The 11,554-nt window shown below is 40.7% G+C and overlaps 2 protein-coding genes across 4 annotated transcripts; both read left to right on the top strand.

The window, feature by feature from the left end:
- Positions 1-1,033: 1,033 nt before the first annotated feature.
- On the top strand, positions 1,034-5,337 carry hykk.2 (hydroxylysine kinase, tandem duplicate 2). Of its 2 annotated transcripts, none has more exons than XM_037470459.2 (5): positions 1,034-1,186; positions 2,085-2,396; positions 2,715-2,857; positions 3,127-3,307; positions 3,480-5,336. In XM_037470459.2, the coding sequence occupies exons 2-5, from the start codon at positions 2,093-2,095 to the stop codon at positions 3,938-3,940; spliced, it is 1,089 nt and encodes a 362-aa protein (XP_037326356.2). In that variant the 5' UTR covers positions 1,034-1,186; positions 2,085-2,092; the 3' UTR covers positions 3,941-5,336. The 2 variants fall into 2 exon arrangements, with proteins under 2 accessions (XP_037326356.2, XP_037326357.2); XM_037470460.2 differs by having other exon boundaries at positions 1,092-1,186; positions 2,088-2,396; positions 3,480-5,337.
- Positions 5,338-5,831: 494 nt separating this feature from the next.
- LOC119216692 (hydroxylysine kinase-like) lies at positions 5,832-11,326 on the top strand. Of its 2 annotated transcripts, none has more exons than XM_037469762.2 (5): positions 5,832-6,252; positions 6,709-7,014; positions 9,750-9,823; positions 10,143-10,323; positions 10,875-11,326. In XM_037469762.2, the coding sequence occupies exons 1-5, from the start codon at positions 6,249-6,251 to the stop codon at positions 11,312-11,314; spliced, it is 1,005 nt and encodes a 334-aa protein (XP_037325659.2). In that variant the 5' UTR covers positions 5,832-6,248; the 3' UTR covers positions 11,315-11,326. The 2 variants fall into 2 exon arrangements, with proteins under 2 accessions (XP_037325659.2, XP_037325658.2); XM_037469761.2 differs by having other exon boundaries at positions 9,681-9,823.
- Positions 11,327-11,554: the final 228 nt, after the last annotated feature.

The following is an 11,554-nucleotide window of genomic DNA, read 5'->3' as shown; positions in this document are numbered from 1 at the left end:
TGTTGTGGCCCCACTGAGAGGGCTGTGTATGGCATCACAAGCCTGCAAGGGACAAGCAAGCCAGAAAACCACATACAAAAACAGCACCGCTAGTAGTCTATAATATCCAATATTTTGAATAATTAAAATTGGTAAATAATATTCACAGATGAAAAATGTTCAAGCCTTCTCCATGTGCGTGAAAAACACATCTTTAATGTGACCCACTGTTAAAGCTCCGCAGATATTGGCACTTGTTATCTTCTGAGACAGACCTGCTTATGAGAAATGGAAATAATACCCAAACTTTTACAAATAAATGGGTTAAAACAGTAAATAAAAAAAACTAGCTTTGATTTCACTAAAATAGTCTGTGTTATACAACTATGAGGGAAAATGCGTGTTACGTTTTAAGCAGCATTCTGGCAGTCCTGCCTGTCTTTGATTATTTGATATTCATACGCAGTTCTGATGCTGACTGTCAACAGAGTTCGCAGCTGCCACGTGAGAGGAGGACAGATGGAGCCTACAAACACCATGCATTTTTAATTGTTCCCCTTTCACCCTTGTGAGGACCTGTTGTTTACAAGGTAGGCGAATGATTTTAATCTCCATGACAGCAACATATATGTTTATGTCACGTTGGGTCAAATCAAAGATAAAAATCAATATTATAAGCTGTGGAATTGTTCTTATAAGGTAGTGTAAGAAATTAATTGAATTGAATTGAATTGTTTTCTCTATACTCAATTTAGGGTATGTTACCCACATGCAGATTTACAAATGAAGTATCGCTTATACAATTTAAAGTAAAAGAGACTACGTTCTTGATAATATCGACATGATTGGTGGAGTTTAGAGAATTTTTCGTTATTTACTCGAATGATAAATGATAGATGGAAGTTGAATTTCACATTTAGTTTTGTTTAAGGAGTTGGCTACTATAATAAATATGTCGGAATTGAATTATATTGCCAAAGTGATTATTATATATTTTCAAGTTATTTTGATTCTTACCTTGACAATAGTTCCACCATTAAAATGCAAATGCGTTATTGTCAATCTCTTATGCCATTTTATATTATTATGATTTTTGACTCAAACAGGATGTGGATACTTTCTTTTAGTGGCGTCGTTAACTTGATGGATAAGAAGAGGACACGCCGCGGTACTTGTGTCATTTCCCCGTTCTTCCACCCAACGTGAGGTAGGAACACGGACCCGAGTCTCTCTGTCTCCAGCCTCTGTGGCTCTTCTCTTAATGCAACACCGGCTACGATTCTTCTGCTTTTGTGCAAGTCGTGAACTCACAAGGGTTCGTGTGTACGCGTGTTTCCCACTCGCGTTGGTCTGCTTCGGTCACGTGTCAGTTCGTAGTTCAATGTCGTGTTTTATTGCCGCAGTGAATGAACACGTGCGATGCAACGCTGCTGACCGAAGTGGCGGCTCGTGCCACAAACTAACTTTAGTAATTACATTTGAGTCAAGTGAACTCGACAGCCGGAAGAAGAGACGGCTAGCCTTCAAAGTAAAAGTTGTGGATTTATCTGTTTAGAATGATTTATTTTATTTAAGGATTCTGACGCTTTGTTGCGCTAAACTAAGCATTTATTCATATCTCATGCCATATGCTGAATAAATGTGAATAATGTTAAAAGAGCACCACGTGAACAAGATATTGTTGATGTGATATAGTAACACTAATTTGCTGTATGTTCAGACTCCGTATTTTAACGTTCCTATTTCATCATTTAAAATTTTGGCTGCAATCAAGTTTCATTTTTTTCAATCATCATACTCACAGAAGCTGGATTTACCCAATGTGTGTTGTTATTGTAATGTAAATACTTTAAAGTCATGATTATTTATTGTTAATGTAATTGTGCTGACGCTAAATATTAATTTCACTAACACTCATCTTTTTTTTTTAAATGTAATAAATAAAATCCGCTTATGGAAATGCGGTTTTCCAGTAATACACCCTTTGGAAGTTTCATACAAGATGTCCTTTAAATGATCATAACTTTACAATAAATTACTATGATCATTTTGTTTTTTAAATTTGTGCTACAAAATGTCTGTAATAGCTTATTGCTTTCATTCAGCAGCAATAATGGCAACGTTACATTCCAAGCCAAACTTCAGCGACGCTCAGGTGGTTGAAATGGTGACGAGACTCTTCAACCTGATGCCGTCCGAAATCCGCTCCCTCCCCAGCTACGATGACCAGAACCTCTACGTGTCCTGCGTGGAGGGTGGCGAGTACGTGCTGAAGATTATGAACTCGGAGGACAGTAAGAACCCTTCCATGATTGAGGTGCAGACGTACGCCATGTCGGTCCTGCACCAGAATGGACTTCCTGCTCAGACAGCCCTGCCGAATGCTGCAGGACAGCTCATGAGCCTTGAAGAAATAGGTATGAGACCAGTCACACACGGCAGAAGTAAGGCCAGTCTTTATTGAGTTAAATACTAGAAGTAGAAGAATGAGCTGAGAAAATACTAGTTGGAAACTGACACGTTTGGCTCTGCTCAGTGGCTAATTTTTACCTTCAAAATGAGAAAAGTTGGCACTGTCCTGCACCACCTGCCACCCAAGCATATATTCAGAGGTTTTTGCTCCATATTATATCATACTTACATATATGTGTATATATATAGCGGGGGAGAGAGAGGGAGAGAGAATATTTGCTAGAATTTGGCAAACCTGGTAAAACGACTCCTGTCTTTGGCAGACTGTGGCCATGGCGTTCAGAAGTACCTGGTGAGGCTGCTGACTTATTTGCCAGGAACGACTATTTCCAAGGTTCCTCTAACTCCTCAGTTACTTTATGAAACGGGCAAGATGGCAGCCAGAATGGACCAAATTCTACAAAAGGTATAATATTAACATACCTGTGAAACTTTCATTTATATTCTTTTATAATTCCATCAATTGTTGATCGACAATGTGCTGCACTATTTGTATTGTCTCGAGACAAAACCTTTGTTGTGATTGATTTATAGAAAAAGGTCTACACCTTGTTCTTTTATTAAACAAGGCTGTAAACAGGAGAATCACTGTATCCAATATAGCACCAGCCCCTCATTGTTCATGAAGCCTGACACTTCTCTGTATTATAATTATCATCATTTATTCTGTTCCAGATGGAACACCCTCATCTCGGCTTGCTGGAGAGAGGGACGCTCATATGGAGTCTTTCAAATCTTCTCCAACTGGAAGCATACGTTAATATATTAGAAGGAGATCCTCTTGAGGAGATTGTGAAGTCTGTCATTCACCAGTACAAGACCTCTGTGATGCCCAGACGCTCCAAATTCCGCAAGTGTGAGTACAATAATTACTTTTAAACATTCGAATAAGGACGCTGTCAAACTCAAACACTCTCCTGGTCACCTCCCCTGACCCTGATCATTAGCAGCTTGTGCGCTGTCAGCAGGGATTGAATACATGAATAACACATTTAGGTTAATAACGTCGTATCTCTCATATTCCCAAGGCATTAACCACGGTGACTTCAACGACCTCAATGTGCTCGTTCAACTTGATGAGAGCGCCGGCCACAGGATTTCTGGCATCCTCGACTTCGGGGACATGAACAGTGGCTACTACATCCACGAGCTAGCTATCACCATCATGTACATGATGACGGAGCACCCTGAACCTGTGGAGGTGGGTGGACCCGTCCTGGCCGGCTGGGAAAGCGTTCTTCCCCTCGATGAGACGGAGAAGGACTGCCTCTACGTGCTGGTGCTGTCGCGCTTCTGCCAGTCGCTGGTCATGGCTCGTCACTCTGTGAAAATGCACCCGGAAAATGCAGACTATCTGATGATTTCATCCCGGAGGGGCGTCCACATTCTCCGTCAACTGTGGGAGCTCGGAAAGGAGCAGGTGGAGAAGGTGTGGTTCCAGAGCGCGGCTCAACTCGGAGCCATTCGTACATCTTCAACGCGCTGTTGAGGTACCCACCAAAGATGCTCGAGATGCGCCACACCCAATAACAATTTCTTTAAACTGGGTGAAATATAAATATTACATTAATCTGGGGTAACCCTCATTACAAAAATTCTCCTGCGGCTTTAAATGCATTGGTTTAGGGATAAAGTGAATCAAAAAAGCTTCTTGTTATTCTCTTTATGTAATAAATTAATATTGCATTCAGGGATTGCAGCGGTTATTTTTAAAACCATTTTTTGTAATGTAATGTAATGTCAACTTAATGATCATAACCTTAATGTATTATTATGTTCGTAGTATTAATTAAGTATAAGTATTAAGTAATCAAGTATTAATTGAACTCTGATCGAACGATTCTCAGTCAGCATGGGAAACTGATTGTAGGTGCATATATTGCAATAATAGTAATTGATGGGGAGACATCCTGTTCGATAAAAAGGCCTCACAGGAACCTTTGGTAGAGGGCTAACTTGTAAGTGTTAATAATTAAAATTGTTTATTCAATTGTAAATGATTAGTTGTCTACCGTATGGGCTCGAAGGTTAAAGAACGGGTAAAATGATATGAATGGGAGGGGGCAGCATAAGTCGGGGCTCTTTTTACTTTGTCTGATTGTCTGATTTAAACGATTTACATTTTATCATTTAGTTAGCTTTTTTGTAAACTTTTATCTTCTTTTGATTGCAATAGCCAAATAAAACAGTTTGTACTTTGTACATTCCAAAACAAAGTTCGTCTTGATTCTCTCTGAGAGTTTCTCCATCGTAAAGACAGCTCCTCCCCGGGCTGACAGTAGTAAATGATTGATCATAAATCTAAAGTTAAAAGGGTTTGCTCAGTACAATGCAATTGATTAATCTGGTTGGGTCAGATAGTTTGGATGCGTTGCTTGTTGTTCCTTCACGAGGCTGCATTGTGATTATACTGCTCAGAGAACCTAACAGAAAACCTCAAGCATGTATTCGATTCAGATATCATACTGTCCTTGAATTGCTTTCTGCTGCTCAGTCAGATACCACCTTTTTCTCTTTGGTCAGTTGCAAAACCATGATGCTCCCTGACAATTTCACTCTAAAATATAATATTGATGGTCATATTTAGCCACCATTATAATTAATGAGGAAACTGGTTTTAAGCAACTATTATTACCCAACTACTGTAATTACTAAAGCACAAATCTTTTAAGATGGCACATGCCATTTGAAGTGATATAATAGTGACTTAGTGTCCTTTCCTTGTATGTTGGTGTCCTAGGATGTTAATTTAACTCCTCACCAGATTCTTGTTGTAGTTCACCTACAACGTCTATGCAGTCTGTTGTAGGTGATTGTGTCACCTCTCTTTTTGTAAACATTACAGCTTGATCTTTTACTTACAAAGGAGCTTTGTTGCATTTCTTTCCGACAGTTTGGACATTTTACTTTACTTTAGCGCATCACTCCTATCAAGTATTTACCTGTACGTTGTTTTTGTTTGATCATGTGCTTTGAAAACTTGTCAGATATTTTAGATACTATTTTAGTACGTGAAACTGTCCTTTATAGCTGTGGATAAATTCTTCCCATGTGTGGTCCTCTTGAGCTCCTGCTTCCAATGGAGGCGTGGATGACGACATTAATATAATTCATTTACTACAACTACTGTAATTTCTGTGGTAACATCTTTATTATATCAACATTTAAATTCATTAATTTATAGCCATGATTTTCAAAGAAAATACAGCATCTCAGTATGATAAATGGTAGTCCTAATTCTTCATACTGATGACATGTCTTGGCAGGGACAGCGCTGCCATCAATGGACAGGGAGAAGCTGTGGTGGGGTTTGTTTAGTGAAATGGGTGAGATGATGATTGCATCATGTGGGCCAGTTGGCTTCCTGTACTGTGAGGAGATCTAAAATCCCGATTTAAACGGTTCGTACTGCTGGTGACAGTCCAGGTGAGTTTTTAGTAGGTGGGCAACGGTGCGTTTCAGTGTTTTAATCAGAAATGCGAGGTTGCAGATCTGTATCGGTCTGTAATAGTTGGGGATGTTGAGGTGAAGACCAGGTTTTTTATGAACGGGTGTGACTGAGGCTAGTTTGAGGGTGTGAGAGACGCAGGGAGGGAGCCAGTCAACAAGGAGGAGTGTTGATGACAGAGACGAGAGGCGGAATGAAAGTAGACGTTGAGGTAACTAGGAATAGAAACGGTTTGAGCAGGTTTCACTGGTGCATCCTGACAGACAGGACGGACACATGTGCTCAAACACGTTTAAGGCTTTTTTCATCCACTTTCTGCTGCTACTTCTGCATTATCTGCTGAGAGAAAATGGGTAAGATCACATAATCAAATAATGTCTTTTAAACTACTGGAAAGTAAAAAAACTCAAGTATACTAATATAGTTATATTCTGCAACTCTCTAACACCTGGTTGAACGAATATTTATCATATTATTTTCTATGTCTTATGCTTTAAGACATCTACATTTAAAATAACACAGTGCCACAGTGTGTAATTTCAATCTAGTTTCAGGCATGCAGCATCGAACAGGTAGGAATGCCAGATAAGATAAGATAAGCGTACTAAAAAAGTGAATTTTGAGTTTTTGAGGTGTAAGTACACTTACAAGATAAATCCTGTTGAAGATTTCCTGCGCATTATAGTCCTTTTAATTTGGCTGAACTGAAAACGGATTTCTTGTCATTTGGTGTGAACTGGAATTTTCAAAAGCCAAGGTTTAAAAAAAGGGGGTTTGAACTTGTGTTTTGATTTGACTGTTGTGTGCAGACATCGTCCCGGGCGCTGATCACAGGCCGATGCTCACCCTGCAGCAAGGAACCCAACTCACACTGCGCCTTTACGGGGTGACTTTAACTGAGATCTCCACCCTGCCAAGTTACAACGACCAGAACTTCTTAATAGTTACCAAGGACAACAAGTATGTCCTGAAGATCATGAACTCAGAAGAAAGTATGAATCCCACCCGGATGGAGGTGCAGACGCTGGCCATGTCCTTTTTACGCCAAGAGGGAGTTCCTTCTCCGATAGTCGTGCCCACCACCACCGGGAAGCTCATGAGTATGGAGGAAATAGGTAATGGCAACATGTCACTGATAATAATAACAACCCCAAATCACATAATTTTAAAGAGGTTAAACTAATAACTGAGGGAGCCTTCGCCCATTTTCCTGCAGAAACTCAAATAACATTTAGGTTGAAGTTGATACATTTTAGGAAAACGATTATATTTAGACACTGTTTGTAGATTGTTAAATAATTTAACGTGCTGGAGCCACAGTTTAGAAATGCTAAACTTGACAATTGTTGATCATTTTGTGCTGACCTAGTTCCACTATCCCCCTGTCCTTTACCCACCTTTACCGACACTAGGGTGCATCAAAAAACACAATTCTTGAATTTTGATATGGCTGGGTGCTAAAAGTGTTCGAATATATGTAGAAACAACACATGCAAAATATTTTTCCAGTACATGATGATTTAGGGGTACCACCGCTCATCTGTTTTTGTTGGATAAAGTGGTTAACAGTGCTCAATGGTCGCCATGGAGATCTGAGGTAAAGAATACTACAGCTCAAGAAAACTGAGGTGATCTTTCCTTTTGAGGTGATCTTTCTGTGTTGGGTATGTATTATTACATATTACTATCTTATATGGAGCAGGTGCGGCCATTTTACAAGAAAGCCAACGTCCCAATGGTGAGCGACAAGCGTGCATGCCACAAGATTGTAGACTTAGTCAATGCTAACAACAAGCTGCGGAAAATCTCCCAGGCCAAGCGCTCCAGTGAGACTACAGCGAAACAATTGAAGAAAATGGAGTGCAGACTTGATGCCACATTTCCGCTGTGGCCTCCAAATGTTGAAAAGCTGATTGAACCCAGAAGACCGAGTTTTCTTGGCCAGCATGAAGACTGACAGAGTGGCCACATTTGGTGTATTGGACAAAAAGCTGCAACTGAAGGTGAAGCGGCGAGAGGAGCATCAAGCTGCCGCAGCAGCCAGGCAGTACCATTGTGAAAAGGAGCTGGAGGAGATGACGGCAATGTCCAGCTTGGAGTCGGAGAGTGAGTAGGAGTCAGAGGAGGATACTAACACAGTCTATCCACCATCTTTGGGTGAACCATAAGAACACTGGAACAAACGTCTTCATTCCACATGACATCCTTAGCTGACCAAGTGTCGTGTCACTGGCTATAAGGTTGAAGATGTCACCAAGGCAACAGGCTGCCTTCACGCGTGGTCTTGTTGCAGAGTCGGGTGGTGAATGTACACATCTCTCTGCATCTTACGCAACAGCTGACCGAGCAAGACGCCAAGTGCTGGAGACCATCAGTGAGGAACAGCACAAGCAGTGGACACAACCTCCATTGTGCACCCTACACTGGGACAGCAAGTTAACACCGATGCTCAGCAATGTGCGGCAGTTGGAGCGTCTTACAGTGGTTGTTGGAGATGCAGAGCGGATGAAACTGCTTGGTAATGATCCCTCCACATGTCTCATTGGTCTGTTTCTTATAAGCCGGGAGGCCGGGAGGCTTATAAGAAACAGACCAATGAGACATGTGGAGGGATCATTGCCCGGTTGACATGCAAGTTGCTGCAGGACTGGTGGTGTGCTGACCAGGTTGTCAACATGGCATTTGACACCACTGCGTCAAACACTGGCCATCTCACCGCAGCCTGCATTGCCATACAGCTCTCACTGGGCAGACCACTGCTTCGGTCTGGGTGCCGGCACCACACTGGTTTTTGCAGACCTGAAGGTGGAGTCATCACGGTCACCAGGCGACCAATGCTGCGTTCAAAAAAATTGAAGTCAATGTACGTGCAATGAACGTGGTCAATGACTGTGCCGAGCGTCAAGCTCACATCCGACTTTGTCGCGATGGCAAGGAAGGAGCAGCACCTGCAGAATGTGCTGCAGGCAGTTGAACATGACCGCAACCAACAGCCAAACCTTTGCCGCTGCAAACTCAAGCTAATCCCTGAATAGGATGGTTACTCTTGGGTGGCGGGTGGGTAGACATATCTGGGGGGAAACGCACTGGCTAGGTTCAGAGTTCAGGTTCCATTTCCTAGCTCTTTCTCACTGGTGGTGTTTCTCAGCGGAACAGACTCTGGCACAGACTGAGCAATTAAGTTTGAAGTTTAAGGCCCTGTTAGTTGCCAGTGAGTTAGCCACTAAGAGAGGGTTTGTTCTTTTTTTCAGTATGTAAGTACCCTTGTATTTAACAATAAGGTCCATTAAACTTTATATGTATGTCTGACATCCATCACTGCTGCACTAAATTCAGGGTAAGGCCACGTGAACATGTCCCATTGACCTCATTCATGTTTTCAATAGGACAAATGAATTGAGAATCTTGAAAGTTGAATTCTGAGAAATTCCCAAGATGCCCAAAGGGCAAGCAAACAAATTTCAATTTATTAACCCTATAGAACACTTTTACTGTATAAAAGTTCACAGTATTCAGCATTTCCAGGTCAAACTTTTTGCAATTAGACTAAAAATTGCACATTTTCGTAATTTCGCCAAAGTTCATGTGTTAGGTGGCACCCCTAAATCTCAATAGAATTCCTCCAAACTTTGCAAAAGTCATTTTTATGTTAATTGGAACAAAATGCAATGCCAGCCAAATTGACATTTTGAGATTAAATTTTCCCATTCAAATTTGATGCACCCTAACCGACACTGTAAATGAATATCTCCCTGTTTTTGCATCTTCATTCTGTTATTAGACTGTGGACACGGTGCTCAGACCTACTGTGTGAGGCTGATGACATATCTCCCTGGAAAAACTGTGGCAGAATCTCCAGTCACCGTGCAAGACCTTTATCACATCGGCAAGTTGGCTGCAGTCATCGATACGACATTGAAACAAGTCAGTTAAATGTCTTAAACTTCTACATTTCAGCTCATAGATCTTTTTTGAGCTTTTGCAGCTTTTTCCCTGTTGTCTCAAACATATTTAGTGCCTTACAATTCAATGTTTAGGTTTTATAGTATCTGCAAAATACCCAATTGTATACCCAATTTAGAGTTGATGGGTTATTTTAAATGAATATATTATTACCCGTACAAGCTTTGTATCCATCCTTTTTTCAGTCTGATTACACTGGTTAATGAATCTCAAAATAGTATCTAAAAAGTCGTAAAATTGCAAAAAAATGCATAATCACTTGTATTGAAACTTTTTTCAGCTGGTATCTCCAAACTTAGATGTCTTACATGAGAATAAGGGGATTTGGAGTTTATCCAACATTCCTCTCATACACGACTACCTGTCAGTGATGGATGGAGACCCCCTGCAGATAGTGATCAAAGCGGTCATTGAACAGTATAAGTTACACGTGGCACCCAGAATTGTCTCTCTCCGTAAAGGTAATATAGATAATTAAAACATTTTCACATGTTGTCCAGACATTCATAGACCCCAAAGAGTGAATCCTACTGACCTCTAGCACATGATTGAAATTTGTGGTTATTACTGTACAGTCATCCAACTATTGGATGGACTAATGGGAAGTTTGATCCAATTAAATGAATTGAAAGGGCTTCACTCACAGTGAAGAGCCCATAATCCATGATCAATTCACCCTGCATTTGCACTTATTTGCTTGATAGAGTTCACTTATTTGCTACATTTCCATTTTATTTTACTCTTACTACACTCATAGTATCTGATAGTAGGCAACTGTTTTTTTTCTGTTCTTGACACCTGTCCATTACCAATGGGCACAGAGAAAAAGTTATCGACGCTGCAACAAGAAACTCAAAAACAAAAAAATATGTATTATTTTATTGTGTAAGTGTTGGCACACCCAAGATTTTTATGGTACCAAATATGGACATAAATGACTGAACTTTGGCTTCATTCAAACGAATGCACATTTTCCCCTTAAATGAATGTTTTTCTGTGGTTTCTTTCCCAGGGATAATACACGGAGACATGAGCGACCAGAACATCATTGTCACACCTGTAGACAACGGGAGGCATGAGGTGTCGGGCGTGCTGGACTTTTCTCAGCTCATGATTGATTGCTATGTATTTGAAGTGGCCATAACAATTGCGTACATGATGATGGAGAACCCCAGTCCTTTGCATGTGGGCGGGGCGGTGTTGGCTGGCTGGGAGAGCATCATGGTGCTCAGCGATGAGGAAAAGGATTCCCTCTTCCTGCTGGTGCTCGGCCGCTTGTGCCAGTCTCTGGTGTACGGCCGGTACAATGTCACAAAGTACCCAGACAACAAGGAATATCTCCTGACCACAGCCAAAAGTGGGACTCTGCTTCTCACTAAATTGTGGGAGATGGGCAAGAAAAACGTGGAAAGAAAATGGTTCACAGATGCCGCCATATTCAAAGAAAAATGAATTAGAAGTGTATGAATTGATGACAATAAAGATTTGCATTTGGAAAGAACATCTAAGTGTAGCTTTTTTTTTAATTCAACATATTTGACACGCTGTTTGTACCTCTTCCTCAACATGCACCCATAAAATGAAATACATGCCTTCATAAATTAAAGTTTATTTTTATTTAATACTTCAATGCTTCATTTTCTAATATAAGGGAAATAGGCCATTAATGCAAAATTATTCAAGTGGGTTTTC

This window comes from Pungitius pungitius, chromosome 7 (genome assembly GCF_949316345.1).
Source record: "Pungitius pungitius chromosome 7, fPunPun2.1, whole genome shotgun sequence".
Lineage (NCBI taxonomy): Eukaryota > Metazoa > Chordata > Actinopteri > Perciformes > Gasterosteidae > Pungitius > Pungitius pungitius.
Note: the sequence above shows the minus strand (reverse complement) of the source record. Positions and strands in the feature narration are given on the sequence as shown.

Coding starts and splice junctions, on each gene's coding strand:
- LOC119216692 (XM_037469761.2), top strand. Junction 7,015..9,680: donor CATGAGTATGGAGGAAATAG/GTAATGGCAACA, acceptor TTCTGTTATTAG/ACTGTGGACACGGTGCTCAG. Junction 10,324..10,874: donor AATTGTCTCTCTCCGTAAAG/GTAATATAGATA, acceptor TTTCTTTCCCAG/GGATAATACACGGAGACATG.
- hykk.2 (XM_037470460.2), top strand. CDS start 2,093: ATGGCAACGTTACATTCCAAGCCAAACTTCAGCGACGCTCAGGTGGTT. Junction 2,397..2,714: donor CATGAGCCTTGAAGAAATAG/GTATGAGACCAG, acceptor TGTCTTTGGCAG/ACTGTGGCCATGGCGTTCAG. Junction 3,308..3,479: donor ACGCTCCAAATTCCGCAAGT/GTGAGTACAATA, acceptor CATATTCCCAAG/GCATTAACCACGGTGACTTC.